The sequence below is a fragment of the Rhinatrema bivittatum genome, chromosome 7 (assembly GCF_901001135.1).
Source record: "Rhinatrema bivittatum chromosome 7, aRhiBiv1.1, whole genome shotgun sequence".
In the NCBI taxonomy this organism is placed as follows: domain Eukaryota; kingdom Metazoa; phylum Chordata; class Amphibia; order Gymnophiona; family Rhinatrematidae; genus Rhinatrema; species Rhinatrema bivittatum.
This window is the reverse complement of record NC_042621.1, coordinates 38,563,167-38,590,563: the sequence shown is the minus strand read 5'-3', so window position 1 is coordinate 38,590,563 and position 27,397 is coordinate 38,563,167. Positions and strand designations below refer to the sequence as shown.

The window sequence follows — 27,397 nt, the reverse complement described above, 5'->3', positions numbered from 1 at the left end:
GGGATTTCCTGTAAAAAAAAAAAAAAAGTGTGCAGTTTCTGGAGCAGACAAATGGACTAGATAGCACTGCTTGCCTTCTGAGGTAATAACAGGTCCCTCCCTCAGTTGAGAGCCTTGAATCCGGTAGCCTTTTTCTGGCATGGACTTAAAAAAACAAAAAAGTGGTTGCAGGCCAAGAGAGGCTCAGCAGTGAAGGCTTTCGCCCTCTCCCCCGTAGCTGGAGACCAGTTCCTGATGTAGCTAGGGAGGGCTGAGCCCCCTTCCAAAAATTTTAATTTTAAAAGGAGTATTAGTGAAGCTCTCCTTGTGCTTACCAGGTCTTTCTAATTGGCGTTGGTGTTCAGTATCTCCTGGTCACGTCTCTGAGGAGTTTAGTGAGGTGCAGAGGCAACGCAGGCTTGGCAGGTTGAGCAGCCTTTTGGCTAGGTCCTGCTTCCAGGCTTCATTTTCACTGGCCGTGTTAGGCTGCGGCGATTCCTTCACATGTTTTTGTGTGAGACATTGGAGCATGCATGCGCGATTTCTTGTTTGCCTAGTTCCGTGTCTCCTTTTGTGCGTATACTATGTGGTCTATCAATGTGCGCGCTTTGAAGTGTGTCTGAGCATGCATTGCGCATGCGTGTCTGTGTAATTACGCACGTATCTGAGCACGTATTGTGATTGGCAGACAGTTTCTAAATCCAGTCTCACAAAACTGCCCTTGAAGTGTTCTCTTTTGTTTGGCAGTGAGTTGGAGAAGATGACAAATATATGGGGGGAAGCCAGGTCCCTTGTTTGCCAGAGGATAAGAAGTCAACTTCATGACTTTTTCGGACAAGTGGGCTCTCTCAAGATTTCAGGCAATTTCATCCTTTTAGGGGAGCTTCCTCTCAGAGACCCACTCTTTTGGTAGGTCTTGGTCCTTTTGCCCCAGAAAACCTCTGAAGGATGAGGGCTCAGGGAGTGGAGCCTCTCGTTCTTCCCAATGAAGATTTGTGGACTCACCTGCTAGTGCAGGAGATAGGCGGACGCTTATCTCACTTTTATCAGAGGTGGATTCAGATTACATCGTACCAATGTGTCCTGGAAATGATTCAGGATGGCTATGCTCTAGAATTTCTTCGCATTCTTCCAGATGCTTTTATGATCTTTCCATTCAACTCCCCTCAAAAGAGGGTAGCAGAGGAAACTATATTGAGAAGACTATTGGACCTGAAGGCCAAAATTTCTGTTCCTGAATTGCAACAAAATACGGGCTGCTGTTCCATCTATTTTGTCGTACCCAAGAAAGGGGGGGTACTTTCAACCCATCCTGGATCTCAAAGGAGTCAATCGTCATTTGCGGGTCACTCATTTCCATATGGAGACTGTACACTGTGTAATAATCTACAATCAGGGGACTACCTCATGTCTCTGGATCTGACAGAGGCATATCTGAATTTTCCCATTTGTCAGGAACATCAACGTTTCCTAAGGATTGCCGTTTTAGGACGTCATTAACAGTTTCAGGCTAGTCACTGCACCCAGGACCTTTTCCAAGGTCATGGTGGTAATAATAAGAAATTGAAATTTCCATGCTGAGTCAGACCAAGGGGCCATCAAGCCCAGCAGCTGGGTTCAAAAAAGGTTTGGATAAGTTCTTAGAGGAGAAGTCCATTAACGGTTATTAATCAAGTTTACTTAGGGAATAGCCACGCTATGCTATTAATTGCATCAATTAATCAAGTTTACTTAGGGAATAGCCACGCTATGCTATTAATTGCATCAATAGCATGGGATCTTCTTAGTGTTTGGGTAATTGCCAGGTTCTTGTGGTCTGGTTTGGCCTCTGTTGGAAACAGGATGCTGGGCTTGATGGACCCTTGGTATGACCCATCACAATAAAGATTTCATAAAAGACATTTATTATATCTAAAGACCATCTCCTAAAAAAACACTCAAAACAATACTCATACATACTCTCCAACCCTCACACATTAATAATTTACCATCATTCATTAAGTACAAAATATAATTCAATTTACCTCTAATATTTTTGTAAGCAATTTTTTATCTCTAATTTTCTTTAAATCCAAAATGCAAAGTCTAGAACTACAAATGCTCTGTTAATCTTGTCGGTAACCAAGACAGAGTAGCAGTCACATAATAACATTACGCACTCATGCAACATCAAATCTTCCCATTATCTTTAAAACCAATAAGTACATAAGAAATTGCCATGCTGGGTCGGACCAAGGGTCCATCAAGCCCAGCATCCTGTTACCAACAGAGGCCAAACCAGGCCACAAGAACCTGGCAATTACCCAAACACTAAGAAGATCCCATGCTACTGATGCAATTAATAGCAGTGGCTATTCCCTAAGTAAACTTGATTAATAGCCGTTAATGGACTTCTCCTCCAAGAACTTATCCAAACCTCTTTTTAACCCAGCTACACTAACTGCACTAACCACATCCTCTGGCAACAAATTTTAGAGCTTTATTGTGCGTTGAGTGAAAAAGCATTTTCTCCGATTATTCTTAAATATGCTACTTGCTAACTTCATGGAATGTCCCCTAGTGCTTCTATTATTCGAAAGTGTAAATAACCGATTCACATCTACTCGTTCAAGACCTCTCATGATCTTAAAGACCTCTATCATATCCCCCCTCAGTCATCTCTTCTCCGAGCTGAAAAGTCCTAACCTCTTTAGTCTTTCCTCACAGGGGAGCTGTTCCATTCCCCTTATCATTTTGGTAGCCCTTCTCTGTATCTTCTCCATCGCAACTATATCTTTTTTGAGATGCGGCGACCAGAATTGTACACAGTATTCAAGGTGCGATCTCACCATGGAGCGATATAGAGGCATTATGACATTTTCTGTTTTATTAACCATTCCCTTCCTAATAATTCCTAACATTCTGTTTGCTTTTTTGACTGCCTCAGCACACTGAGCTGATGATTTTAAAGTATTATCCACTATGATGCCTAGATCTTTTTCCTGGGTGGTAGCTCCTAATATGGAACCTAACATCGTGTAACTGCAGCAAGGGTTATAATTCCCCATATGCAACAACTTGCACTTGTCCACATTAAATTTCATCTGCCATTTGGATGCCCAATCTTCCAGTCTTGCAAGGTCCTCCTGTAATGTATCACAATCCGCTTGTGATTTAACTACTCTGAATAATTTTGTATCATCCGCAAATTTGATAACTTCCCTTGCCGTATTCCTTTCCAGATCATTTATATATATATTGAAAAGCACCGGTCCAAGTACAGATCCCTGAGGCACTCCACTGTCCACTCCCTTCCACTGAGAAAATGGACCATTTAACCCTACTCTCTGTTTCCTGTCTTTTAATTAGTTTGTAATCCACGAAAGGACATCGCCTCCTATCCCATGACTTTTTAGTTTTCGTAGAAGCCTCTCATGAGGGACTTTGTCAGATGCCTTCTGAAAATCCAAATACACTACATCTACCGGTTCACCTTTATCCACATGTTTATTAACCCCTTCAAAATAATGAAGCAGATTTGTTAGGCAAGACTTCCCTTGGGTAAATCCATGTTGACTGTATTCCATTAAACCATGTCTTTCTTTTTGTGTTTAAAACATTTTATTAATTTTGCATAACCAGCATAAGAACCAACTGTGACTAGAACATGTACACCAGAATAAACAGAATACCACATCAATATATGGATCTTGAATTATTACAGTTGTTCGCATATGAAGTCATAAAACAACGTTCATCACCCCCCCCCCCCACCCCTCCCCCCTACCCGGCATTTAGTACCCTCCAAAAGGAATACCAGGGAGACATGATAAGGACTATTGAACTTCGGATATGCAGTGGGGCAGATATCAGTAAGAAACACTTCTCAGGAGTAAGCAATATAAACATAGAGGAAGGATAGGAAACTAAGCGTCCACTCAGGTGCAGTGGAGGACAGGCCACCCGCTGGCGACTACTGATGGCTAGCTCTGACTGAGGGACCATCTGAGCGAAGGAACACTTAGAAGGTGAAGGAACACTAGTAATGTGAAGTCACCCGCCCACCCGGGAACTACGATGAGGACCAAAGTAGGCACTCATGAGAGGCACTTATGAGGCAGGGAGGAAGGTCCAGGTCCTCCGGTGAGAGTCAAGTCGCTTGTGACGAAGGGCCGTGAGATAATCCAACCGCTTGTGATGTCGTACAAGGCCTGTGACCTCTGCCACCGTGGGTAAGCGATCGCTCTTCCAGTATTTGGCTATCAAAAGTCTCGCTGCAATCCAAACTTGACTGCCAAACTTCCGCTGGTCTCTATCCAACCCCACAATCTGACCATCCAAAAGCACCGCCTTAGCAGTCAGAGTGACAGGTACATGTAAGAGGTCAGCAAACCAATGCTGCAGGTCCGACCAGAAGCGGGCGACGTGGGGGCAGGCCCACCAGGTGTGCCAAAAGGTACCCTCGAACCCGCAGTTGCGCCAGCAAAGGGGAGAGTATTTAGCCGAGATGGTGTGCAGACGTTGTGGTGTTAAGTGCCACCGAAAAAGCAGCTTGAAGCAGTTTTCCTGGAGCCTCGCCGATATGGAGCAACGGCTAGCCAGCGCAAAAATGGAGCCCCATTCTCTTGGATCCAGAGATTCTCCCAAGTCTTTTTCCCACTGGCGAAGATGGGGTGGGAGAGCTAGGGGCGCTGTGTTCAGAAGACCATAAATCTTGGAAGCGACCTTAGTGAGCTTGTCAGCTCCCGCGCAGAAATGCTCAAAAAGCGAGCGAGTGGGTCTAAGTTCCCGTCGACGTGTGAGATGGAGTAGAAAGTGCCGTAGCTGCGCGTAGGGTAGATAATTCTCCGTCGGGATATTATACTGTAGGCAGACTTGTGGGAAAGATAACAGTTGGCCTCCCTGATAGACATGTCCAAGCGTCAGCACACCAGCCTGGGACCAGGTGCAAAAGGCGGTAGAGGTAAAACCCGCTGGAAACTGTGTCGTGGTGAATAGAGACGATTGATAGTAATAGAGAAAAGAGCCAACTAGTTTGGTCTTCCCCGTGCTCCAGATCAGCAGAGTCGTCTGAAGCGCCCACGGCATGCAGGTGACCGGACGCCACGTTCGGCGAGGTTGCCAAAACAGAGCACTGATGGGCATTGTACCCAGCATGGCTTGCTCTGCACGCACCCATTGTTTAGCCTCCAAGGTCTTATGAATATCCACGATGGCTTTCAGTTGGGCCGCTGCGTAATAAGCAGTAAGGTTCGGGACCCCCAGGCCTCCATCCTTTTTTGATAAACACAAAATGCGACGCGCCACGCGGGGGGGGCCGCTTCCTCCAGATAAAATCAAAAATTTTTTTCTCTAACTTCTTCAGTAGTGTGGCAGACAGGTAGAGAGGGAGGGTAGAGAAGAGGTAGAATAGCCTAGGTAGAATATTCATCTTCGTGATAGCTATCCGTCCGAGCCAGGAGAAAGGCCGTTGATACCAGCGAAGGAGATCACGATCAATCGCCTTAAAGAGCACTTCATAGTTGAGTTTGTATAGGTCTTCCAAAGAGGCACTGAGGTGAATCCCCAGATATTTCAAGGTGCCCGTTGCCCATTTATAGGGAAACGTTGCCTTGATAGCGTTGATATCCGCCTGGGGAAGATTGATATTAAGGATCTCAGATTTGTCGGAGTTAACCTTGAACCCAGAGACACTACTGAATGCAGTGAATTCCCTCTGCACGGCCGCCAGAGATTGGACAGGATCAGCTAGGGTGAACAGAATGTCGTCCGCAAACAGGGAAATGGTGTACTGATGACCCTGAAGTGCAATCCCTTGGATGTGCGTAGTGTGTCGGACTCGGGAGGCCAGAGGTTCCAGGAAGATGGCAAAAAGCAAAGGTGACAGGGGGCAGCCCTGCCTAGTGCCGCGCCCGATAGTAAAACATGGCCCATATGTCCCATTCACTTTTACTGTCGCTTTCGGGGCCGCGTAGAGCTGGTGTAACCATTGCAAAAAGGAGTTCCCAAAATTCATGGCTCGTAACGTCTGGAATAAGAACGGCCAATGTACAAGGTCAAAGGCCTTTTCCGCATCTATGGCTAGGAGGACAGCAGGTATATTTTCCTTCTTTACCCACCAAATGAGGTCTATAATTTTGCGGACATTGTCAGCTGCCATGCGTTGGGGAATGAATCCTACTTGGTCGGAGCTGACGAGGCCAGGCAAGTACAGATTGAGTCGTAAGGCGAGTACTCGAGCTAAGATCTTTAAATCTTGATTAATAAGAGAGATGGGGCGGTAGGAACCACAAATAGTGGGATCCCGGCCTGGTTTGGCAATGATGGTGATGCCAGCTATGTTGGCGTGCTCGTGAAAGGAGCCCCCATCGCGGATGTAATTAAATAGGGAGACCATGGGGCCGGCTAGTTCACTGGAGAGTTCACGATAGTATTCACTAGAAAGGCCATCTAATCCGGGAGATTTTCCATTTTTTAAATTTTTGATTACATCCCGAACTTCCGCCTCTGTGATTGGAGAGTCAAGGTATGTTTGCTGTTCTGCAGAGAGGGAAGGGAGTGGAACTGATTCCAGGTAAGACAAGATATCAGTAAGGGAGATCGTCTCATCCCCCCTGTATAGGTGATCATAGAAGTCGACGAAGCTCTTCCGGATCTCTTCCTGATCCGTAGTAATATTACCAGAAGGGGTTCGTATCTTGGAAATCATACTTCGCATGACCCGTTCCTTCAATTGGCGGGCTAGGAGCCGACCGGCTTTATCGCTGCCCTCGAAGTACGTTTGTTTGAGGCGCTCTAAATGGAAAGAGGTCCGTTCTGCATGTAACTGCAGGAGCTGTTGACGTGCAGTCGTTAATTTGCTATAGGTGTTGGGCGAGAGATTGGACATGTGTAACTTTGCCAGGCGGTCAATCTCCATCCTTAACAATGTATCTTTAGCTTCTCGGTCCTTTTTAAGGGCTACTGCTCTTGCTATGCATAAGCCGCGGACTACCGCTTTCGAGCACTCCCAGACGGTGCTTACAGAGACCTCCCGGCCCGTATTGAGCTGAAAATACTCTCGAACATGCGTCAGGAGCTTTTCCTTAAAAGAGTCGTTTTTCAGAAGAGAAGCATTCAACTTCCAGTAAGCCTGACCGCCGATTGCTCTATTGTCCAAGAGGTCCACCGTGACCGCACCGTGATCGGACCAGGAAATCGCATGGATATCCGCTTCTTTAAGTCTGGGCAGCAGACCTTGATCCAGCAAGAAGAGATCAATCCGCGAGTAGGTTTTATGCGGGTTGGAATAAAAGGTGTACATTCTAGCTGTTGGGTAGCGGTGCCTCCAAACATCCAGTAAGTTCCAACGACGGGAGATGGAGCCAATAATGGATCGTACTTTTCGAGTAATCCGTCGAGAAAGGATATTGGTACAGTGGGAGTTGTCTTTCTCCGGGCACAACGTGAGGTTGAAGTCACCGCCAATGATTAAAAAACCTTCTGTCTCATCATTCAGCAGGGTTTGTATTTGCTTCCAAAAGATAGCCTGCTCCTTGTGGGGAGCGTAGATAGAAAGCAGAGTGAATATGAGAGAACCCACTTTAAGCTTAAGGAGGACATACCTCCCCTGTGGGTCAGGCCGCCATGCCAGACATTCAAAGGTTACAGAAGTGGAGATTAAGATACCAGTGCCTGCATACCTAGAGGTGTTGTTTGCCGCCGCCAGGAAAGCGTGGGGGTAGTCCTTCGATCTCAGCAAGTGTTCGTGCCTTTTGCGAATATGCGTTTCTTGCAGGAACACAATGGTGGCTTTGCTGCTATTCAACTCCCTGAAGAGCAGATCTCGTTTCGCACGGGTGTTCAGGCCCTTCATATTAAGAGTGAGAAATCGAGTCATAATGGTCCTCTATATAGAATCGTGACAGCCTAATCTCCTGACAGTGTAAGGATAAACGTGTGCCAAAAGGCGCTTGAGGCTCCCCGCCCCCAGACCAAACCATGTGTCCCAGCGTAGAGGTGTACAGGGTCAGTAGGGTACCAAAGGGCCAGGTATAAATCCCCCTATTTCCGGATCCGCACATTCAGTTGTGCAGAGTCCCTGCTGGGGTTGTGGGGCCTACCCTCCAAGAGGCCACCCATCCCCCAGCCTCCCCCTATGCGATTAGTCCAACCCATCATAAGCAGCAGCAATAAACATCAATGAAAAGCAAGACAATGCGCATTTAAGAAAGCGAATTAGTAAGAACAAAAGATAGCTAAGCTGCAGAAACATGAAAACATGTAAAACATGAAAACATGTGAAAACAGTCCCCCAACCAGAGTAATAAGACAGTATATACACCCAGACCGTCCATGTCACCCTTGATCCGAGAGTGCTTCAGCATCGGGAGCCGGTTTGGCGCGGTTCCTGCGCCTAGATTTCCCAGCCGTTTGCCAATGCGATTTAGGATCTCTAGGAGGGGACTTCCTCGCTTGGGGGGGTTGAGAAAGACGGAGTTCCAGCCCAATTTGAGCAAAAACCTTTACTGCCTCCTCCGTCGTCTTCAGGCGGTGGGTGATTCCCTGATGCTGAAAAGTTAAAGCAAATGGGAACTGCCACCTGTACCGGACGTCTGCACTGCGTAGCGCCTGAGTGACTTCTCTCAATTCGTATCTCTTCCGCAAAGTGCTGGGAGCAAGGTCTTGAAAGAGAGCTATCTCCAGGTTTCTCCACCCCCAAAGCCTTTTGCTCCTGGCGATCAGCATGATTTTCTCCTTCTGGGAGAAACTCTGGAGATTGATAATTAGGTCCCGTGGCCCAGTAGCTCGTCGAGGCCCAAGAGACCGGTGTGCTCGTTCTATGGCGATGCGTGGGCCCTCAGGGTTAGAAACCGAGCCTTCAGTGAGGGGGTCCTGGGTCAGGATAAATTGGCAAATTTCCTGGGCTATAGCATGGCAGTCTACATAGGGGACTCTGGAATCCCTCTTATTCTGATATTGGACCTCCTGCTGCGGTTTTCTAAGTCCTCTAGTTTTTCATTAAGAGCAGCGATCTCTGTCTGTACCTCAGTTTTGGCCTGGGATAGATCCCGGATCGCCATAGCCTGCCCCTCCACCATGACGTCGATATTGTCCACGCGCTGCCCCAGGGCTCTCATTTCCTCCCGCGTTTCAGCAAAGGACTGCAAAAGTTCATTTTTGTGCTGTTTCATCTCGGTCCTAAGCTCTATAAACCAGTCCCGGAGCACAGCTTTTGTGGGTAGGTCCGCGTCGCAGGCAGCCTTGTCGGGGACGTGGGGAGGGGAGAGGATCGGGGCCTCCAGCTCGGGGCGCTCCGCTGCGTCCGCCATGTTGTCTGGTCCCGAGGGCCCGGAGTCCTGCATCTCCTGCGCGGCCTTCACGAAAGAAAAGCGCTGAAGTTTGCTTGTTTTTTCTTTGGCCGCCATCAAAAGCTGAATCCGACATCTGCTGCAGCTTAGCGGGGGTGAAACGAGGGTTGGAGTCCCGTTTTTCAGCTATCGGGAGGAGGCTGGGAGCGGAGCTCTAAAAGCGTGTGGCCATCCTAGATCGCGGCGAAACCACGCCCCCCTAAACCATGTCTTTCTATATGCTCTACAATCTTGATCTTGAGAATAGTTTCCACTATTTTTCCCGAACTGAAGTCAGGCTCACTGGTCTATAGTTACCTGGATCGCCCCTGGAGCCTTTTTTAAATATTGGGTTACATTGGCCACCCTCCAGTCTTCAGGTACAATGGATGATTTTAATGATAAGTTACAGATTTTAACTAAAAGATCAGAAATTTCATTTTTTAGTTCCTTTAATACCCTAGGATGCATACCCTCCGGTCCAGGTGATTTGCTACTCTTTAGTTTGTCAATCTCGCCTACTTCATCTTCCAGGTTCACAGTGATTTCGTTCAGTTCGTCTGACTCATCACCCCTGAAAACCATCTCTGGAATTGGTATCTCCCCAACATCCTCATTAATAAACACGGAAGCAAAGAATTAATTTAGTCTTTATGCAATGGCCTTATCTTCCCTAAGAGCCCCTTTAACCCCTCAGTCATCTAATGGTCCAACCAACTCCCTCACAATAATAAATGGTGAACACCAGTTTTTACTTCTTGTGTTCCATCCAGAAGTTCAAAATGTATTCGCTATGCACAAGTCTCCATTCGACTTGAAAATGAATCACTTTCAATCTTGAGAAATTATCATAAACATTGCTGAATTCTTCCAGTGTTGGCTTTCAAGCTTACTGCTTGATTTTATTATAATCACGTCTTTCCCGGTACTCACTACTAGGTCCCTCCAACCAACATCATTATTTATTTATTTATTTATTTAAAATATTTATATACCGTTTTACCAATACAAGATTGACCAAAGCGGTTTACAATGATAGTAACATAAAAATTCAAAATAAAATAAAATAATAAAACAAAATTAGAATAAAAATACAGTCTAATTCGTGATCAGTATAACTAAAATATGTTAAAAATTATAACAAAAAGAACATTAAATAGTTTACTATTATTTTAAATAAAAATATAGAAAGAAAGGAAGAAATATACAAACATAACTGTCAAGATGGTAATCTCCTGGTATGAGTTGAAGTACCCATATATGAAGCTGGGCTAATGACTACTGAATGGGATCGGTCTTCCCGAATGCTTCTTTAAATAAATGGGTTTTAGTGCTTTCTTAAATTCATTTCTGCTGGAAATTTGTCTTAGGGGATCAGGCAACGAATTCCACAGAATGGGGCCGGCCACTGAAAAGGCTCTTTGCCTGGTAATACTTAAAGCAGCCTTTTTAATAGATGGAGCTTCTAATAAGTTTTTTGCTGCAGATCTAAGTTCTCTGGTAGGTTTATATACTCTTAGTGTAGAACAAAGCCAAATAGAATCTGAGTTATTTAATAGAGAGTGTATTGTCATGAGAATTTTGAACTGGATTCTGAATCTGATGGGTAACCAATGAAATTTTTGTAAAATGGGGGAAATGTGATGTCTCATGGGAGTAGCCGTAAGAAGCCTTGCCGCAGAGTTCTGGATCAACTGAAGAGGTCTGATCACATTTTCGGGTAAACCCAGATATAGCCCGTTACAATAGTCTAAACCCGAAAAAATCAGTGCCTGTAATACTAATCGGTAATCACGAAAAAACAGAAGAGGGCGAAGTCGCTTCAGTACATGTAGCTTGGAAAACAAATTTTTTACTGTTTTAGATATGTGTTGAGTTAATGTTAAGTTGGTATCAATCCAAATGCCTAAGTTTCGAGCTAGTTTAGTAATTGGAATAACATCTTTGCCTAAAGTTATGTTTGCAGAAGGGGGCATTGCTGGGATTGTCTATATAACTGAGAAATAGTATTTCTGGGGTTTTTTGTGTTCAATTTTAAACGATTATGAGCCATCCTTTGTTCTATAGTTTTGATGTAAAGTTGAATCAAAGAGAAAGTCTCAGACCAAGATGATTTATAGGCAACGAATAGTTGAATGTCATCTGCATAAATTTTATATTGCACATTTAGTGATGATAGGATTTGACAGAGAGGTAGGAGATATATCTTGAATAGTATAGGAGATAGAGATGGACCTTGGGGAACACCTGTTGACTGAGTGTAAGGTTGTGAAGAGCAGGAACCGATATTAACTTAACAGGTACGATTAATAAGAAAACTTTCGAACCAGTTTAATGATAGTTCACACAATAAAAGTTCTCCTGACGCTGCAGCATTTCAGCACTAGTGTGCGCCTGCATCAGGGGAAACATCATTCACTAGTTTGAGGCAAGCTTAACTCCAATCTGTTTTCTAGTCCAGGTTAGTTCATACAATATTCCTTCTCTTTCAAGATGCACACTTAATCACAAGACCTCACCTCTAGTCTGAAGTGCTTCCAATATTGTGCTGCATACCAATTTATATTATATACGGCTTATCAATACTGCCTGCTTGAGTATCGCCCTTGATGACATGCTGACCTGCATGATGTTGAACCTAGACTGATGTCAGGCACTAGGCAGGCAGGTCAGAGCATTGACACTATTTAATAATGTGCTGGTGGGGTTCCCGCTCCCTGCCAGCAGGAACAGGATCTGCACTATGGTGTCTGCAGTGATGTGCTGGCAGGGTTCCCACCCCCACCAGCAAGGAGATGCTCGAGTGAGGTCACACTGGCAGAATTCCCACCCCCTATAAGCAAGGAAAGGCCCTGAGTGAGATCACGCTGCTGGGCTTCCCACCCCCCACCAGCGAGGAGAGGCCTCGTGTTGCGAATTCAATGGCATCCAGCCAGCAGGCTTCTTTCATCCAGCCGGCAGGGAGATTACATCCTGAGGAGAAGTAGAAGCAAAGGGATCTGAGTAAAGGAATGAAAGTGGGGTTAAGAGTGAGGCGAGGGAAGGAAGGAAAGGGGTAAAGGTGGGGAATGACTGAGAGGGAAGGGAAAGAGTGGGAGGGAGAGGGTGAATGACAGAAGGGAGTGGAGTGGGTGGGAGGAAGGCAGTGAGTGACTGACTGGGAAGAGGGTGATAATGAGGAAACAGAAGAGGGTGCATGGGCATAAGTGATAGAGGGAAGGGATTAAATGAGAAGGAGGGCTGAGTGATACAGAAGGAAGTGAACAGGGTGAATGGGAATGAGTGACAGGGAAGGTGTGATGAGGCAAGGGAAGAGGGAGAATAGGTGTGCGTGACAGAGGGATGGTAAGGAGATTGAGGGTGAGTGACAGGGAAGGGAGTGAATGGGAGGGAGGGGTAAGTGATACAGAGGAAAGGGAATGGGGTGAGTGGGAGTGAATGAATTTGGGGAAGGTAAGGGAATTGAGTCAAAGGGTGAGTGACAGAGGGAAGGGAAGAGAGTGAGGGGGTGAGTGAGAGGGAAGGAAAAGGGGGAAAGGAGATAGAATGGTGCATGAATGTGTATGAGTGAATGAACGTGCATATTTGAGAGAGAGAGGAGGAAGTCTGTGTGCTCCCTCCTCTCTTGCCTCCCACCTCCCCACCATTAATCCACTGCAATCTCAGGGTGAATGGAAATAAAAAGTTTCCAGATATGGAGAGGGGGAAATTTTTTTATCCTTATTAGTTTTAATTATTGGATAGTGTTTGTCTGCTGTTTTGAAATATTTAATAGATTTTTGGGAAATGTTTAAAGTTTTTTTTATCCTTATTAGATGTTTTATTCATTATCTGTTTTGAAATATTCTTTTTATTAGAATTGTTTGCTATTATGATTGATGATTTATATTTCTTGATTCTGTTTTATGAGCAATGGTGATGTTTTTGTTTTTGCATTGTTGCAATGCATATCAGTCTGGTTTGTAGTGGTTTCTAGTTCAGTTTTTTTGCCTGCACCTCTCTGTTTATATTTTATTCTTATTTAGTGAGAGTTTATCTGTGAGGTAGTCTGCTAGCTGGGAAAAAGCTTTGTACCTCTTGCCCTTAAAATGTATCTCTGTTGGGTTGAAGGTTTTGATAATTTGGTAGAGGCAGGGGCTCCTCAGGTGCTTAAAATGGACTCCTCAGGTGCTTAGGAGGTTTGATTGTCATGCTGAGAAGCTCCAAGGGGTACACCCCTCCCCTTAAAAAGGGATAACTGGCCCCTGTTGTGGCCGATAACCTGTAATGTGACCCCAGCACAAAAAAGTTAGCCCACCCCTTTTCTAGAGCATGGTATAATATTTGCATTGCTGCCTTGTCAATGATAAGGTTGCTGCTGTTTGAGTGCTGAGATAGTGCTGCTATGGTAATGATACTGCAAGGTTCTAGGTGTCTTTTTTTTTTTTGCAGGGGTTTGTGTTACTTCTCAAAGTGTTTGGCAGTGAAGGGTTTGCATTTACTGAGATAAGTGTCTAGGGAGTCTAGGGAGTGAATGTGTTTCTGAGAATGAACATGTATTAGGGATGTGCAGAGGGACGCCATACGTTGCATTCGGGATTCGTATTCGTCGGGGGGCAGATATGTTGCATTCAGCAAGGGGGGCCCCCAGAAATGTGTATATGTTAATTCTTATTCGTCCCGGCTAAAATTAAATTAACTACACACACACCCCCCCCCCCCCCCGCCGGCCATCCATTGCTCCTACCATGTGACAGGGGCTGACCAATGGCACCGGTAGCCCCTGTGACATAGTAGGTCAAAGGCTATCAGCGCCATTTTGAAATCGGCAGCTGAGGGTGTGAGTGCAGGAGATGGCTCCCAGACCCCCCCGCTGGACCACCAGGGAGTTTTGGTAAGTCTTGGGGGGGTCAGGAGGGTGGGGTTTTGTTTAAATTGGCTCCTTTAGACAGCTGAATAATTTGGCGAAGATTTGTTTTATTCGTGGGGAATCGCGATACGTTTCGCTTCCCCATGAATACAACGAATATGTCCCTATACGTTGCGGATTGCCAATTCGTAGGGAACGAATACACACCCCCTAACATGTATATGTGAGAGAGAATATGAGATTGAATATGTAAATATGTTCTGTTCATACCTTAGATCAGCCCAGATGCATGGGTTTTGCATCCCTACCAGCAGATGGTGACAGAGAAGAAAAACTTTATTTATACTATGCCATTTAAGATAGCCTGCCACCTGCCATCCCTCAGTATTTCTTTGTCTTCAGCAGATAGTGAGGGGCAAACCTGCAGTCTGAAATGAAAAAAAGAATTCACAAGAGGCTTGTATTTTCCCTGTGGTGTTAGGTTCCAGGAGGGACTATCCCCCAGGTCAAGTGGCTGAGCAGGGGGTTGGGAACCCTAACTTGCCCCAGTTGCACAGCAATAAGGACAATGAAAGCCACTGGTCTGGCTCCCTCTTTGGTCCGGTCGGCCTTCACTTCTCCCTCCCAGGATGCCAGAACTCAGCAAAAGAAAGTACAAGTTTTTTTGTTTTTCTTAGTTGATAAAGCATTAAAAAAAAAAACCAAATAAAAATAAGTATAATAATAATAGAGAAAGGCATCGGATCGGAGGCCCGGGAGTGAGTTCAGTCTGCTTTGGGGAGCTTTTTTTTTATTGGATTGAAGCTGCTAATACCCTTGCAGGACAGCCAAAGATAGGCAGAAATGACTGTGAGGCTGTGTTTTTACTGAATTAGAGCATCAGTTCGAGTAGGCAGTGTGATCAGAGGCAAAAGGAAGCATGGCAGTATCTGTAGGAAATGCTGCCATGCTTGGAGTGAGCAAAATTGTGTCTTTCATCGTTGGGCTTTGCAGGAGATGCAAGGTGGCGGGTATAGCAGTACAGGTGCTCTGCCCACATCTGCAGAGAGAAGGACATCCCATGCGGTGGGAGCTAGTAAGGCCTCTGTCTCCTGCAGCGCAGGAACAGCAGCCATTTTGAAGTTGTTTCCTGCATTGTAGGAGATATTAGAGGGGGGGGGAGGCCTTCTCTTCTCCAGAGTTATTTCCTGCCATGCCCAATTAAGATGATGCCCGAGAAGCTTCGGAAAGTGCCTAAGAGTTTGTGCTATTAATGGACCAAGCTTGCTTACTTATAAGGGACCAGCTGGTAAGTGGGACCGCTCACCAAGTCCTCCTCAGTCCAGGACATCATAGAAGGAGGTCTTCTGGAGGGGGACTAATAGATGCCTATGTAATTTGGTATGGGGGTTAGTGGGCCTCTGGAGTTTCAGAAGACTCGGAGTGTTCAGCACAGAGTGAGAGTCCTCTGTTGGAACTTCTAGGGGCCAAGGACAAAGCTCATGTGAGTGCCCCAATGACGGTCCCAGAGGAATCGGAGGATGCCAGATTTTCTTTGGGACCTGATTCAGGCTCAGGGGTCATCTTCTCCAAGATATCGTGACTTTATGACACAAAGCATTTTTGGCCAGGAAGGCAGCGAAGACTAAGCGCCCCTGCCTTGCTACTCCCTCACTTTCACACAAGAAGTGCAAGAGTTAGCCGCAGGGGTGAGAGGGATCTATGTGCCCTCCTACACTTTCCCATCCTTCAGAGCCAGATTGGGGCCAGTCAGAGGACTTGGAGGGCTTGGAAAGTCAGCCATTCTTGTGTTCTGGGAGTCACAGTCAGCCAGAGTTCCTCAGTTTCTGCTCATCCCAGGCTGGGCTACCACAGGTAAACTGTAAACTGTGGAAGCAGCAGCCATTATATTTACTCCCAAGAAAGCAGATAAAAGACTAAGGGAATGCTGTGCTACATCTGCATTTGGCAGTCCAGGTGCATTAGCGCACTTCAGGAATGGAAGACTAGTACCTCGATAGGCTATAATGGGGTGCAAAGGTTCCTCAGACAGTAGCCAGGAGTTCATAGAAGGGGCTAATTTTCCAAGTGATGTCTCTTCTTGGAGTAGACATTCTTAGCCACGATGGAGTCTCCTGTGAGTCATCCCTTCCCGCTAGAAGAGCTCTTTGGTACTCTAAGTCAGAGGGTCAGGTAGTAAAGGAGGGCCCTAAGAAGGGGAATGTGGCTTCAGCCCGTAAGAAAATAAATAACATAAAGGCCAAATCCGAAGTGGATCAGGCATCAGTGGCTTCCAAGGGTGTATGGAACGAATTCCTTTTGCTGGTCACCCTGAAGACAATGTCAAGGATGGAGGCTCTTTGTAGAGAGCCCTGAAGTGATTTATTTTGTTTGCATAATAGAGATGTTCTGCAGAATTTCTCATGGGGCTTAAGGAAGTGCAGGGAAGGCTAGCTGATGCGACTACCCTATGAAGATTGTAAGCACTGCAGTGTGCAGCTGCATCATGGCTTTGACTTGTTGACACTGCATGCAGCAACTTCAACTAAAGGGGTCGGGGACCTATTTCTTTCAGTCAAGCATGCAGAACGTTTAGAGGCTGTGAGAGCCTATATTGCAGAGGCCTTGTACAGTATAGCTTGTGCATGTCAGACCAGCGTATGATCTCAGTGTTTTCGAATAGAAGACTCCTCAGTCTGAGAATTTCCAACTGCAGCTATCACTGTGGGAAGAATTCAGGTCCAGTCCCTCCAGGAGTTCTTCTCAGGCCAATGAAACTGGACATAGAATTGGAGATCCCAGATTGGATGGTACTGAGCACTGATACCAGTTTGAAAGGCTGGGGAGCCCTTTGTCAGGGTCAGGTGGCACAGGGCCAGTGATCAGCTGAAGTGGAGTCATGGTCTATCAATCTTTTGAACTAAAGGGAGGTTCAAAATGCATTATTGTCTTTCTTCCATGGTTACGAGGTTGTGCAGTAAGAGTCCTGCCAGCTGTGCAGCAACAGAGCCTTATTTTGATTGCCAAGGGGGAACTAGGAGTCTCCTGGTCTCTCAGTAGGTCCAGGAACTCTTTTACTGGGTGGATCATATGATGGTACTGGCGGCAGCTCATGGCACCAGGGTCGGCAATGTTCAGGTAGTCTTTCTAAGTTGACAGGTGCTGGACCCCAGAGAATGGGAACTGGTGGAAGAGGTGATAAGACTTGTTTGCTCCAGGTGGAGCATTCTGCAGCTATACGTGATGGCATTGAAACGGATCACCATGACTTCCCGCTTTTTTTTTTTATCACAGTTGGGATGAGCAGAGGGACTCAATGCTCTGGCTCTCCCGTGGCCGCATGGGATTCAGTTGTACATCCTTTTTTCTTCGCTACAAGCAGGAAGAGTGCTAAGGTGTATCAAGACACGTCCAGAGAGAGTAATCCCAGTAGCTCCAAAGTGACCATTCGCCTGTGGTTTGTGGTTTGGATTTTGTCGGTAGATGGTCCGCTAATGCTCAAACATCTTTCCAAATTGCTCCATCATTGGCCAAGCTTCTTGGATCAAGCAGCATGCTTTTGTCTCACGACATGGCATTTGGTAGCAACAGTTTACGACCGAGAGGCTATTCAGAGGAAATCTTGTTACAGGCTAGGAGACTTCCACTTATCTGACCTATGTTAGAGTGACGGAGGTGTTTGAGTCATGGTACCTCAGAGTAGGGGTTGCACCATTTCGGGCGTGGGTATCTCACATTCTGTTATGGTTTTGATGACCAGTCTAGCAAAAGGGGCTGGCATTCAGTTCTTTAACAGTCCAGGTGGTAGCTTCAGGGTGTTTCCGAGGTAATATGCAGGAGCTATCCCTGGCTTCGTATCCAGATGTGATGCCTTTTCTTCAAAGGGGAAACATTTGTGTCCTCTGGTGGAGTTTTTTCCCCCTCAAGGACCCTTAATCTGGTGTTTTCAGATTCTCAGTGGTTCTCCATTTGAGCCATTGAAAGCAACGCTGAAGGACATTATGTTTAAAGTAGTCTTCCTTGTGGCCATTTGTTTGGCGAGGAGGGGTTTGGAGTTGCAAATGCGCTGTCTTTTAGGGGTCCTCTCCTTTAGTTTTGGAGGATGGTATCGTTTTTTTCCCTGAAGGTAGTTTCTGATGTCCGCCTTAGTTAGAAAGTAGAACTTCCCTAGTTTCAGAATTGGGACTCTTCTGTATATGAATGTCTGTTGGGGACTGTTATGCTTCTTGAAATTCAACAACAGTTTTCGTAAGTCCAATCTTCTTTATGTTGGTTTCCATACAGGAGATCAATTAGTTAAGGTGAGCTGCACTGATTGTTTTGACTTAGTTTTTTCCACTGTAAATAAACTGTACCTAAAGAATAGCCAGAATCTGCTTCCTTATTTCTCTTGCTATTTCCAAGCTACTATCGCCCAAATTACCATAGTGTGCATGTGAGAAGGTTTGTGTGCATCCTGCTATCAATATTCTCTCTAAGGACTGGAATGCTATGAGCATAAAATTAATAGGCTTTTTGCATAAAAGAAAGTAGTGCTTACAGGGTAATGGAACTCCAGATTTTTGCTCATGAAGTAGACTAGAGAAAGCTATTGCTTTTCTCAGGAGTGAGTAATAGGAATTAGAACTACCTTTTGGCATCTGCTGAGTATTTGTGACCCAGATTGGCCATTGACAGAGGCAGGATGCTGGACTCCATGGGCCTTCATCTGACCCTGCATGGCATTTCTTATGTTCTTATGTACTCCTAATACACTTCTGCTAAGATGATTATAGGCTGCTGGCACTAACTTTTAAAAAGGAGATAGAGAAGCTTTTAAACTAAAACAATGGGGAAAGCTGACAGTTGCTCTGCAGCACATGGTTCGGAGGGAGGTACCCCATCTTCCAAAGTCACTAAGGAAACAGAGGAGTTAGTCCATTTGCCTATAAATAAAGAGCTACGTAAGTTTAACCATTCCAAATTATCCCTGTCAACTGATAAGCAGGTAGTTAATACTAACAAAAAACTTAATTTGAAATGTGTGTATGCCAATGCCAGAAGTCTAAGAAGTAAAATGTGAGTGTGATTAGCACTGAATGAAGAGGTATACATAATTGGCATCTCAGAAAGCTGGTGGAAGGAGGATAACCAATCGGACAGTGCTATACCAGGGTACAGATTATAACATAATGATAGGGTGGGTGAATCAACTTGGTAGGGGGCTGGCACTTTGTTTGGGATAGCATAGAGTTCAACAGTAATAAAGACCCTGCAGAAGACTAAGGGCTAGATTTTCAAACATGCGCGCGGGAGTACATTTGCACAGTGCTACCCAGCGTGCGCACATGTATGCCTGATTTAATAACATGCACGCGCAAGCGCACGCATGTTATAAAATCGGGGGTCAGTGCACGCAAGGGGGTGTACACTAGTGCATCTTGCACGCGCCGATGCCCACGGCCTTCCCCATTCCCTCCCCCCTAAACTAACCTTCCCACCCCTTCTCCTAACCTATCCCCCCCCCCCGCCCTATCCTAAACCCCCCCAAAATTTTAATTTACCTTCTGTGCCTGCCGGCACGTGATCCCCCAACACAGCGGCAAATGGCCGCTGTGCTGGAGGCCTCTGGCCCTGCCCCCAGACCTCCCCTTTTGTAAATCCCCGAGACTTAGACGCGTCCCAGCGCTTTACGCATTTTGCCAGGTCTTTATAAAATAGGCCCAGCGTGCATAGGGCTTTTAAAATCCAGCCCTAAATGCACAGTTGAATCTTTATGGGTAGAAATCGCATGTGTGTTGGGTAAGAGTCTAGCAATCAGGGTATACTACTGTCCACCTGGCCAAAATTATTAGACAGATAATGAAATGCTATGAGAAATTAGGGAAGCTAACAATTTTGGCAGCGCAGTAATAATTGGAGATTTCAATTACCCCTATATTGACTGGCTAAATGTAATATCAGGATATGCTGGAGAGGTAAAATTCCTGGATGGAATAAATGACTGCTTTATGGAGCAATTGGTTCAGGAACCAACAAGACAGTGAGCCATTTTAGATCTAATTCTTAGTGGAACTCAGGATCTGGTACAAGAGGTAACGGTGGCAGGGCTACTCGGCAGTAGTGATCATAACAAGATCAAATTTGACTTAATGACTAGAAGGGGAACATTAAGTAAACCTACAGCTCTAGCACTAATCTTTCAAAATTTTTTTATAACTATTTTCTTCATTGATAAAAATATCTGTGAAGCCTAGTCCAAATATATTCCATGAATTAAAAATGGTGGAAAAGAAGACCAAACAACTGCCGACATGGTTAAAAGGCAAGGTGAAAGAGGCTGTTTTTGCCAAAACAACTTCCTACAAACATTGGAAGAAGGATTCAGCTGGAAAGTTAAATGTAAAACAATGATAAGGAAGGCTAAGAGAGACTTTGCAAAGAAGCTGGCCATAGAAGCAAAAACTCATAACAACTTTTTAAAATATATCCAAAGTAGGAAGCCTGTGAGGGAATCAGTTGGACCATTAGACGATTGAAGGTTTAAAAGGGGCATTTAGAGAAAATAAGGCAATTGCTGAAACACTAAATTAATTCTTTGCTTAGGTGTTTACTAATGAGGATGTTGTGGAGATATCTGTTCCTGAAACAATTTAAGGGTGATGATTCAGATGTGCTGAACAAAATAACGGTGAATCTATAAGATGCAGTAGGCCAGATTGATAACTGAAGAGTAGCAAATTGCCTGGACCAGATGGCATACAAGCCAGGGTTCTGAAAGAACTCAAAAATTAAACTTCAGATTTATTACTAGTAATTTATATCTATCATTACAATCATCCATTGTACCTGAAGACTGGAGGGTGGCCAGTGTACTCCTGATCTTTAAAAAGGGCTCCAGGAGTGATCTGGGAAACTGTAGACAACTGAGTCTGACTTCAGTGCCGGAAAATATCATGGAAACTATTTTAAAGAACAAAATCACAGAACATATAGATAAACATGGTTTAATGGGACACAGCCAGCTTGGATTTACCCAAGGGAAGTCTTGCCTCACAAATATGATATATTTTTTGAAGGGATTAATAAACATGGATAAAGGTGAGCTAGTAGATTTAGTGTATTTAGATTTTCAGAAGGCGATTGAAAAAGTGCCCCATGAGAGATTCCTAAGAAAATTAAAAAGTTGTGGGTTAGACGGCAGTGTCCTTTTGTGGATTACAGAGAGTAGGATTAAATAGTCAGTTTTCTCAGTGGAGAAAAGTAAAGAGCTGAGTGTCTCAAGGATCTGTACTGGCACCTGTGCTGTTTAATATATTTATAAATCATCTGGAAAGGGGAACAGTAAGTGAGGTGATCAAATTTTCAGTTGACACAAAATTGTTCAGAGTTATTAAATCCAAGCAGATTGTGATAAATTGAAGGTAGACCTTGCTTTACTGGAAGACTGGACATCCAAATGGCAGATAACATTTTTTAACACATGCATACATAGGTAAAAGTAACTCATGCTGTAGTTATACAATATTAGGTTCCTTACTAGGAATTACCACCCAGGAAAAAGATCTAGGCGTCATAGTGGACTCATGGTCTCCGTGTGCGAAGCAGTCCAAAAAGTAAATAGAACTTTAGGAATTATTAGGAAAGGAATGGTAAATAAAACAGTAAATGTAATAATACCTCTATATTGTTCCACGGTGAGACCGCACCTTGAGTACTGTGTGCAATTCTGGTCGACACATCTCAAAAAAGATATAGTTGCACGGGAAAAGGTAGAGAGAAGGTCAACCAAAATGATAAATGGGATGGAATGGCTCCCCTATGAGGAAAGGCTAAAGAGGTGTTAGGGCTGTTCAGCTTGGAAAAGAGATGGCTGAGAAGGGGATATGATAGAGGCATATAAAATCATGAGAGGAGTAGAATGGGTACATTTAAATTAGTTATTTACTCTTTCAGATAATACAAGAATCAGGGGGCACTTCATGAATGTAGCAAGTAGCACATTTTAAACAAATCAGAGAAAATTCTATTTCACTCAGAGCATAATTAAGCTCTGGAATTCATTACCAAAGGAAGTGGTTAAGGCAATTAGCATAGCTGGGCTTAAAAAAAGGTTTGGATAAGTTCCTGGAGAAGTCCATAAACTGCCATTGATCAGGTTGACTTGGGTAATAGCCACTATTTATTACCAGCTTTAGTAGCATGGGATCTATTTACATTTTGGGTATTTTCCTGATACTGGTATCCTGGATTGGCCACTGTTGTAAACAGGATGCTGGGCTTGATGGCCCCTCAGTCTGTCTCTATGGCAATTTATTATGTTCTTACTCTTTTCTATTATCCATTGATTTATGCTTTATCTTAATAAACAATAAACCTAAGTTTCCAAGAAAAACAAAATATGGGCAGAATGTTGTCATTTACCTGGTTTATGTGATAGTACTCCCTTGCATTCTCTCTTTTGCTTTATCTGTGTGACTGTCTCACACCAGCACACATACTCCTTTTCCATGAACCAAATCTGCATTATCTCTGTGACAGTCTCACACCTGCTTTTTGTCTCTCTCTCTCTCTGACTGTCCTACATCTGCTAACTCTCTCAATGTCCCAGGTCTGCTTTCTGTTTCTTTAACTGCTTCCACATGTGTTCTCTATCTATATATGTGACTGACTGTCACACATCAATAATTGCCTCTCTGTCTCAGTGACTGTCCCATGCCTTGTCTCTGTTGCTTGCAGTATGTGTCCCATACCTTTCTAATTGTGAGTTTATTTGCAGGAAACTGATAGAGCATCTAAAATCAGAGCTGAGACAGGCTAAGGAGAACTATGAGAGTTCAGCTCTAGAAGAGATGAAACAGCAGCAGACTGTAGCCAGGATGAAACAGGAGTTGATGGACAGCAGGGAACAGCTGAAAGTGATAAAGCAGCAGGTATGTGGAAATTAGGGAAAAGAGTACCTAATTTGTCCAGTGTCTGTCCCTTCTATGTCTGAACCCATTTTAAGTCTAACTCTGCCAAGACTGGACTGCTTCTGCCACGCAGGCAGAAATCAAGGCCCGATTCACCCATTCCTAGGATACCTCACTCATACCCCCCGAAAGCTTCTACCTCTTTTTAGTATCTGGTTCTAGTTGGAATTGCCCTTCCTTTGCCTCTGTGCCACCAGTCAGGAACAGATGGGTTTGTCCTCTCATCCAGCCACTGGAGACAGAATTCCAAATTATTTTTTTTAAATAACATCGCTATCATATAGTTCACTAATAGAACTAATATGATCAGTGTTCTCTGTCTCCAGCAGTTAGATGAGATGGTTGTGAAGACACACCCTTATAGCTATATTTTAAAGAAGATTGGAAGGTGGGGTTTTTTTATTGTTTTAAGTCCTTTTTAGAGCTGGTATGTCAGCCAGGCTTTGAAAGCTTTAAAAATTTCTATTTGGCTAAACTCATGTTTTGCAGAGAAACAAGTTGTCATTTAATGAAGCTTTTATATCCCTAAATCTTAGGGTTTAAGTTTCTAAAGGCTCATAAATTCTCTAGGAGGAAACACTCTAGAGGTATCTAAGAAAGGTAAGACAAATAAAGCTTACTATTAGCGAAAAAAATGAAACTCTGCTCATCCTGTGGTGGTAAACAGCTAGGTACTTGTAATCTGAATTGGCCGCTGTTGGAAACATTGTGCTGGGCTTGATGGATCCTCGGTCTGACCCAGTATGGCAATTGTTCTTAATGGCTGTCAGCTGATTCTCCGCTCTGCACAGTTTGCCAAGGCTCTGTTGAAAGAAGCAAGTCGACCACATCAGTACAGTAGGCTATAAAACAAATGGGGGAGTCAGTTTCTTCAGGAGAGTGCAGGTAAAACAGTTTTAAAGCTCTGCTGAGGTTGTTGGAGATGGGAAATCCAGCCATGGTGACTGAAGCGGCGATAATTTTGAAATTGTTGCATTCAGCGATGGAGTCCTGTTAGGCTGAGTTTTTGAGTACTAAAGAGCCTCCCCGTTTATTTTCAAAGAGTGATTTGAATTTGGGTGCTGATTTAGAAGGAGCAAGCTCTTCTTCATCTATATATTCCCCAGAATTTTTTAGGTTCTTACATTAAGCATTGCAAGCATTGCAAGCTAAGAATGAAGAGGTAATTCTCATGGTGAGACCTTCAAAAGGGGAAGTGAATAGACCTCAGAAAAGGAGGAAATTAATAACAGGGATACCTGAATGGAGCACATCAGAATATATGGTGCCCGCCGGTCTAAGACATGAAATATGTGGAAAGTGACTATGATTCCTTGGAGGAAGGTAAAATTAATTCTGGGGGAGAAGATGAGAGAGATTATTTCATAGGAAGGAGATGAATGCATTAATAGCACAGGTTATCACAGCACAAAGACTGTCTTGAGGATAAAGTTCCAGAAACCCCAGATTGGGATCCTATTCTAAAAGGCCAACATAAGGTATCAACTTCTTTTTCATTGCTTCAAGAAATTGAGGCAAGTGTGTTTTCTGAGTGGGAGTCTCCAGAGTCAGAATGTAGTAAATTACTTACACTTTGAAGCATTTATTTTATCTGCCCAAAGTTGATGCCATGGTTGTGACAGTTGCAAGAAAGACTACCAATACCGGTGGAGGATAGAGCTGCATTAAAGGATGCTCATGATTGAAGATTAGAACTCAATTTAAAACATACATTTTAGGCATGATCTTTAGCTTTGCAGATGGAAATCTATAATAGTTATGTAAGAGCCTTATTGCATTGGATACAACAGCTGTCTGAATCGGAAGAGCTGGGTAAGTTGGAGTCTGGGACTGCCTATTTAGCTGATGGGCTATATGGCTTAATAAGACACAGGATTAATAAGGATTTCAACAAGAGCTTTGGCCCTTTCAGTTGGAGCAAGAAGGCAGTTATGGCTTCACCATTGGGCATTGGATTTGTGGTCAAAGATACGATTGTGCAGATTGTCTTTCAAGGGGTGTTATTTATTTGGTGAGGAGCTTGAAAAATTGGTAAAGAATTTAGGTGAGTCTAAACCACAAAGATTACTTGAGGATAGATTCAGGTTAGGCTATCACCCATTCAGAGGATGTAGTCAATTTAGAGAGGCCATGAAGTATCGCCCAGGTGTGCAGTTTGTACCACACCTGGCAGAAATAGAGGAAGGATGCAGTACTTTCATGGTGCAAGGTCATGGATGGAGGTATCACGGTCCTCATCTGCCTCTCAAGCTGCTCAATGAAGGTTTGCAGATCTACTCTTTGATAATTCCTATGGGGAGAAGGCTTCAAGAGTTTTAAGGACTGGATCCACATTACTTCACACCGTTGGGTTTGGACATTATAAGAAGAGGATATGTCCCAGAATTAGCCAAACCTATGAAGAATTGTTTTTTTTATTTCTCCCGCACGGTCAGCAGAAAAGGTGGCTGAAATACATTTGACTTTAAGCAAGTTATGTTCTTAAGTTGATTCTGTTGTAGGCAGTGCGTCCTGTGCCTGCAAGTCAGGAGTAGCAAAGAACATGTTCAGTTTGATTCCAAAAAAGGATGAGTTGTACAGACCAATTCTAGACCTAAAATTAATGAACTGGATTTTACATGTACCACACTTTCGTATGGAGACCCTTCGATCAGTGGTCTTGTCTCTACGAAAGGAAGAATATCTGACATCCTTTGATTTAAAGGAAGCATATTTCCATATCCCTATGGCAGAGAACAGCCAGAGATATCTACAATTTTGCATTTTAGGGAGGCATTAACAGTTCAGGTCATTACCCTTCGGATTGACAACATTTACCAAAGTAATGATTGTAGTGGTGGCATGTCTCATAAGAGAAGGTATAATGGTGCATCCTTATTTAGACAATTGGCTAATCAGAAACAACTCATCTGCAGAGAGTTTGAGTGGCAAATCGTGTGGTATCTGTGCTTCAGAGGCTGAGTTGGATAAACAACTTTGAGAAAAGCAATTTGATAGCGACACAAGATTTAGAGCATTTGGGTGCCCAATTCAATACTCGCATAGGATGGGTCCCTTTAACTGCACAGAGAAATCTAAAAAATCAGTCAAAGTACAAAAGTTTGCAAGGCAAGCAGCTCCCAAAGCATGGGATTATCTTCAGCTATGTCACAATAGGCGGCTCAAGGGACAGCCCTGCGAGCTGCCGCACTCACCATGACCGCCACCGGTCCCTGCATATAACAGGGACATCGCCGCTACAGACGCCACTGACAGTGGCATGTTCCAATGAAGATGACGCCGAGAGCAGCATGAAGACACCGCTATGACCTGGGCCCTCTTACAAGTGTGCGTGTGATGCGCATTGAGTCATAAAGGGGACACGGCAAGTGGCTATAACATCCCACAAGGTCAAGTTTGAGCTCAAGAACTCTTATTCATGGCACACTTGGCCACTGACTTTGTCATTGACCTTCCCTTCTCAAATGGCAACACCATCATATTGGTGGCACATTTCATGCACCTTCTGGGCCTCCCTTTGGTGCCTTAATTGGCTAAACTCTTTGCCCAGCATATCTTCCATCTGCATGGGCTTCTCCTTCACATCCTGTCAGATCGGGGAGTACAGTGAACAGTCTGCTTCTGGAAAAGTCTGTACAAGAAGTTTGAAATTACCTTGGATTTTATTTTGGCTTACCATCCCCAGAGCAATGGGCAAACAGAGTGGATAAATCAGAATCTCAAGGCCTTCCTAAAGCCTTCGTGAATCAGCAGCAGGATAACTGGCAGACAAGAAACACAGTGTCCTAACTCCTTGCTGGGAACTTGGTATGGCTCAGCGTGAAGAACCTACATTTAAAGATGCCCTCACTAAAATTTGCACCTTGATTCATGGGCCCATTTCCAAGCATGCGGCAGCTGGGGCTGCTAGCCTACAAACTAAAGCTACCCCCATCTCTACGGATCCATGATGTTTTTCATGTATCCTTACTGAAATCAGCATCCTCTCCTGGCTGTCCAGACCAACACTTCAACCCACAGAAGTCGCAGCCAAAGAAGATACCTTATATGAAGTCCAGGAAACTTTGGATTCCTGGAGGATTCTGAATCAAGTTTAATATTTAATCTCATTGAAACATTTTGGGCCAGAGGAGAATTCTTGGGAACCAGCCTCTCCTCTCCAGGTCTCACAGCTGCTGAAAGAGTTCCAGAAGAAATTCCCCTATAAACCCAGGCCCAGAGAAGGGGGGAGGGGACTTTGGAGAATAGTATATCATGATAGGTGGCTCACAGGATGGCCCCACAAGCCGCCACACTATGGCCGATGCAGCACCCCACATGCGGTGGGGATG

The 27,397-nt window shown here is 44.4% G+C and overlaps 1 protein-coding gene across 5 annotated transcripts in view; it reads left to right on the top strand.

The window, feature by feature from the left end:
• PMFBP1 (polyamine modulated factor 1 binding protein 1) overlaps window positions 1-27,397 on the top strand; it is a 1,053,891-nt gene that overhangs the window by 795,956 nt on the left and 230,538 nt on the right. For all 5 annotated transcript variants that reach the window (XM_029608277.1, XM_029608279.1, XM_029608278.1 and 2 more), the window contains one exon: window positions 22,874-23,027. In XM_029608277.1, the coding sequence (XP_029464137.1) occupies window positions 22,874-23,027 (154 nt within the window). The remainder of the gene's footprint in view (window positions 1-22,873; window positions 23,028-27,397) is intronic.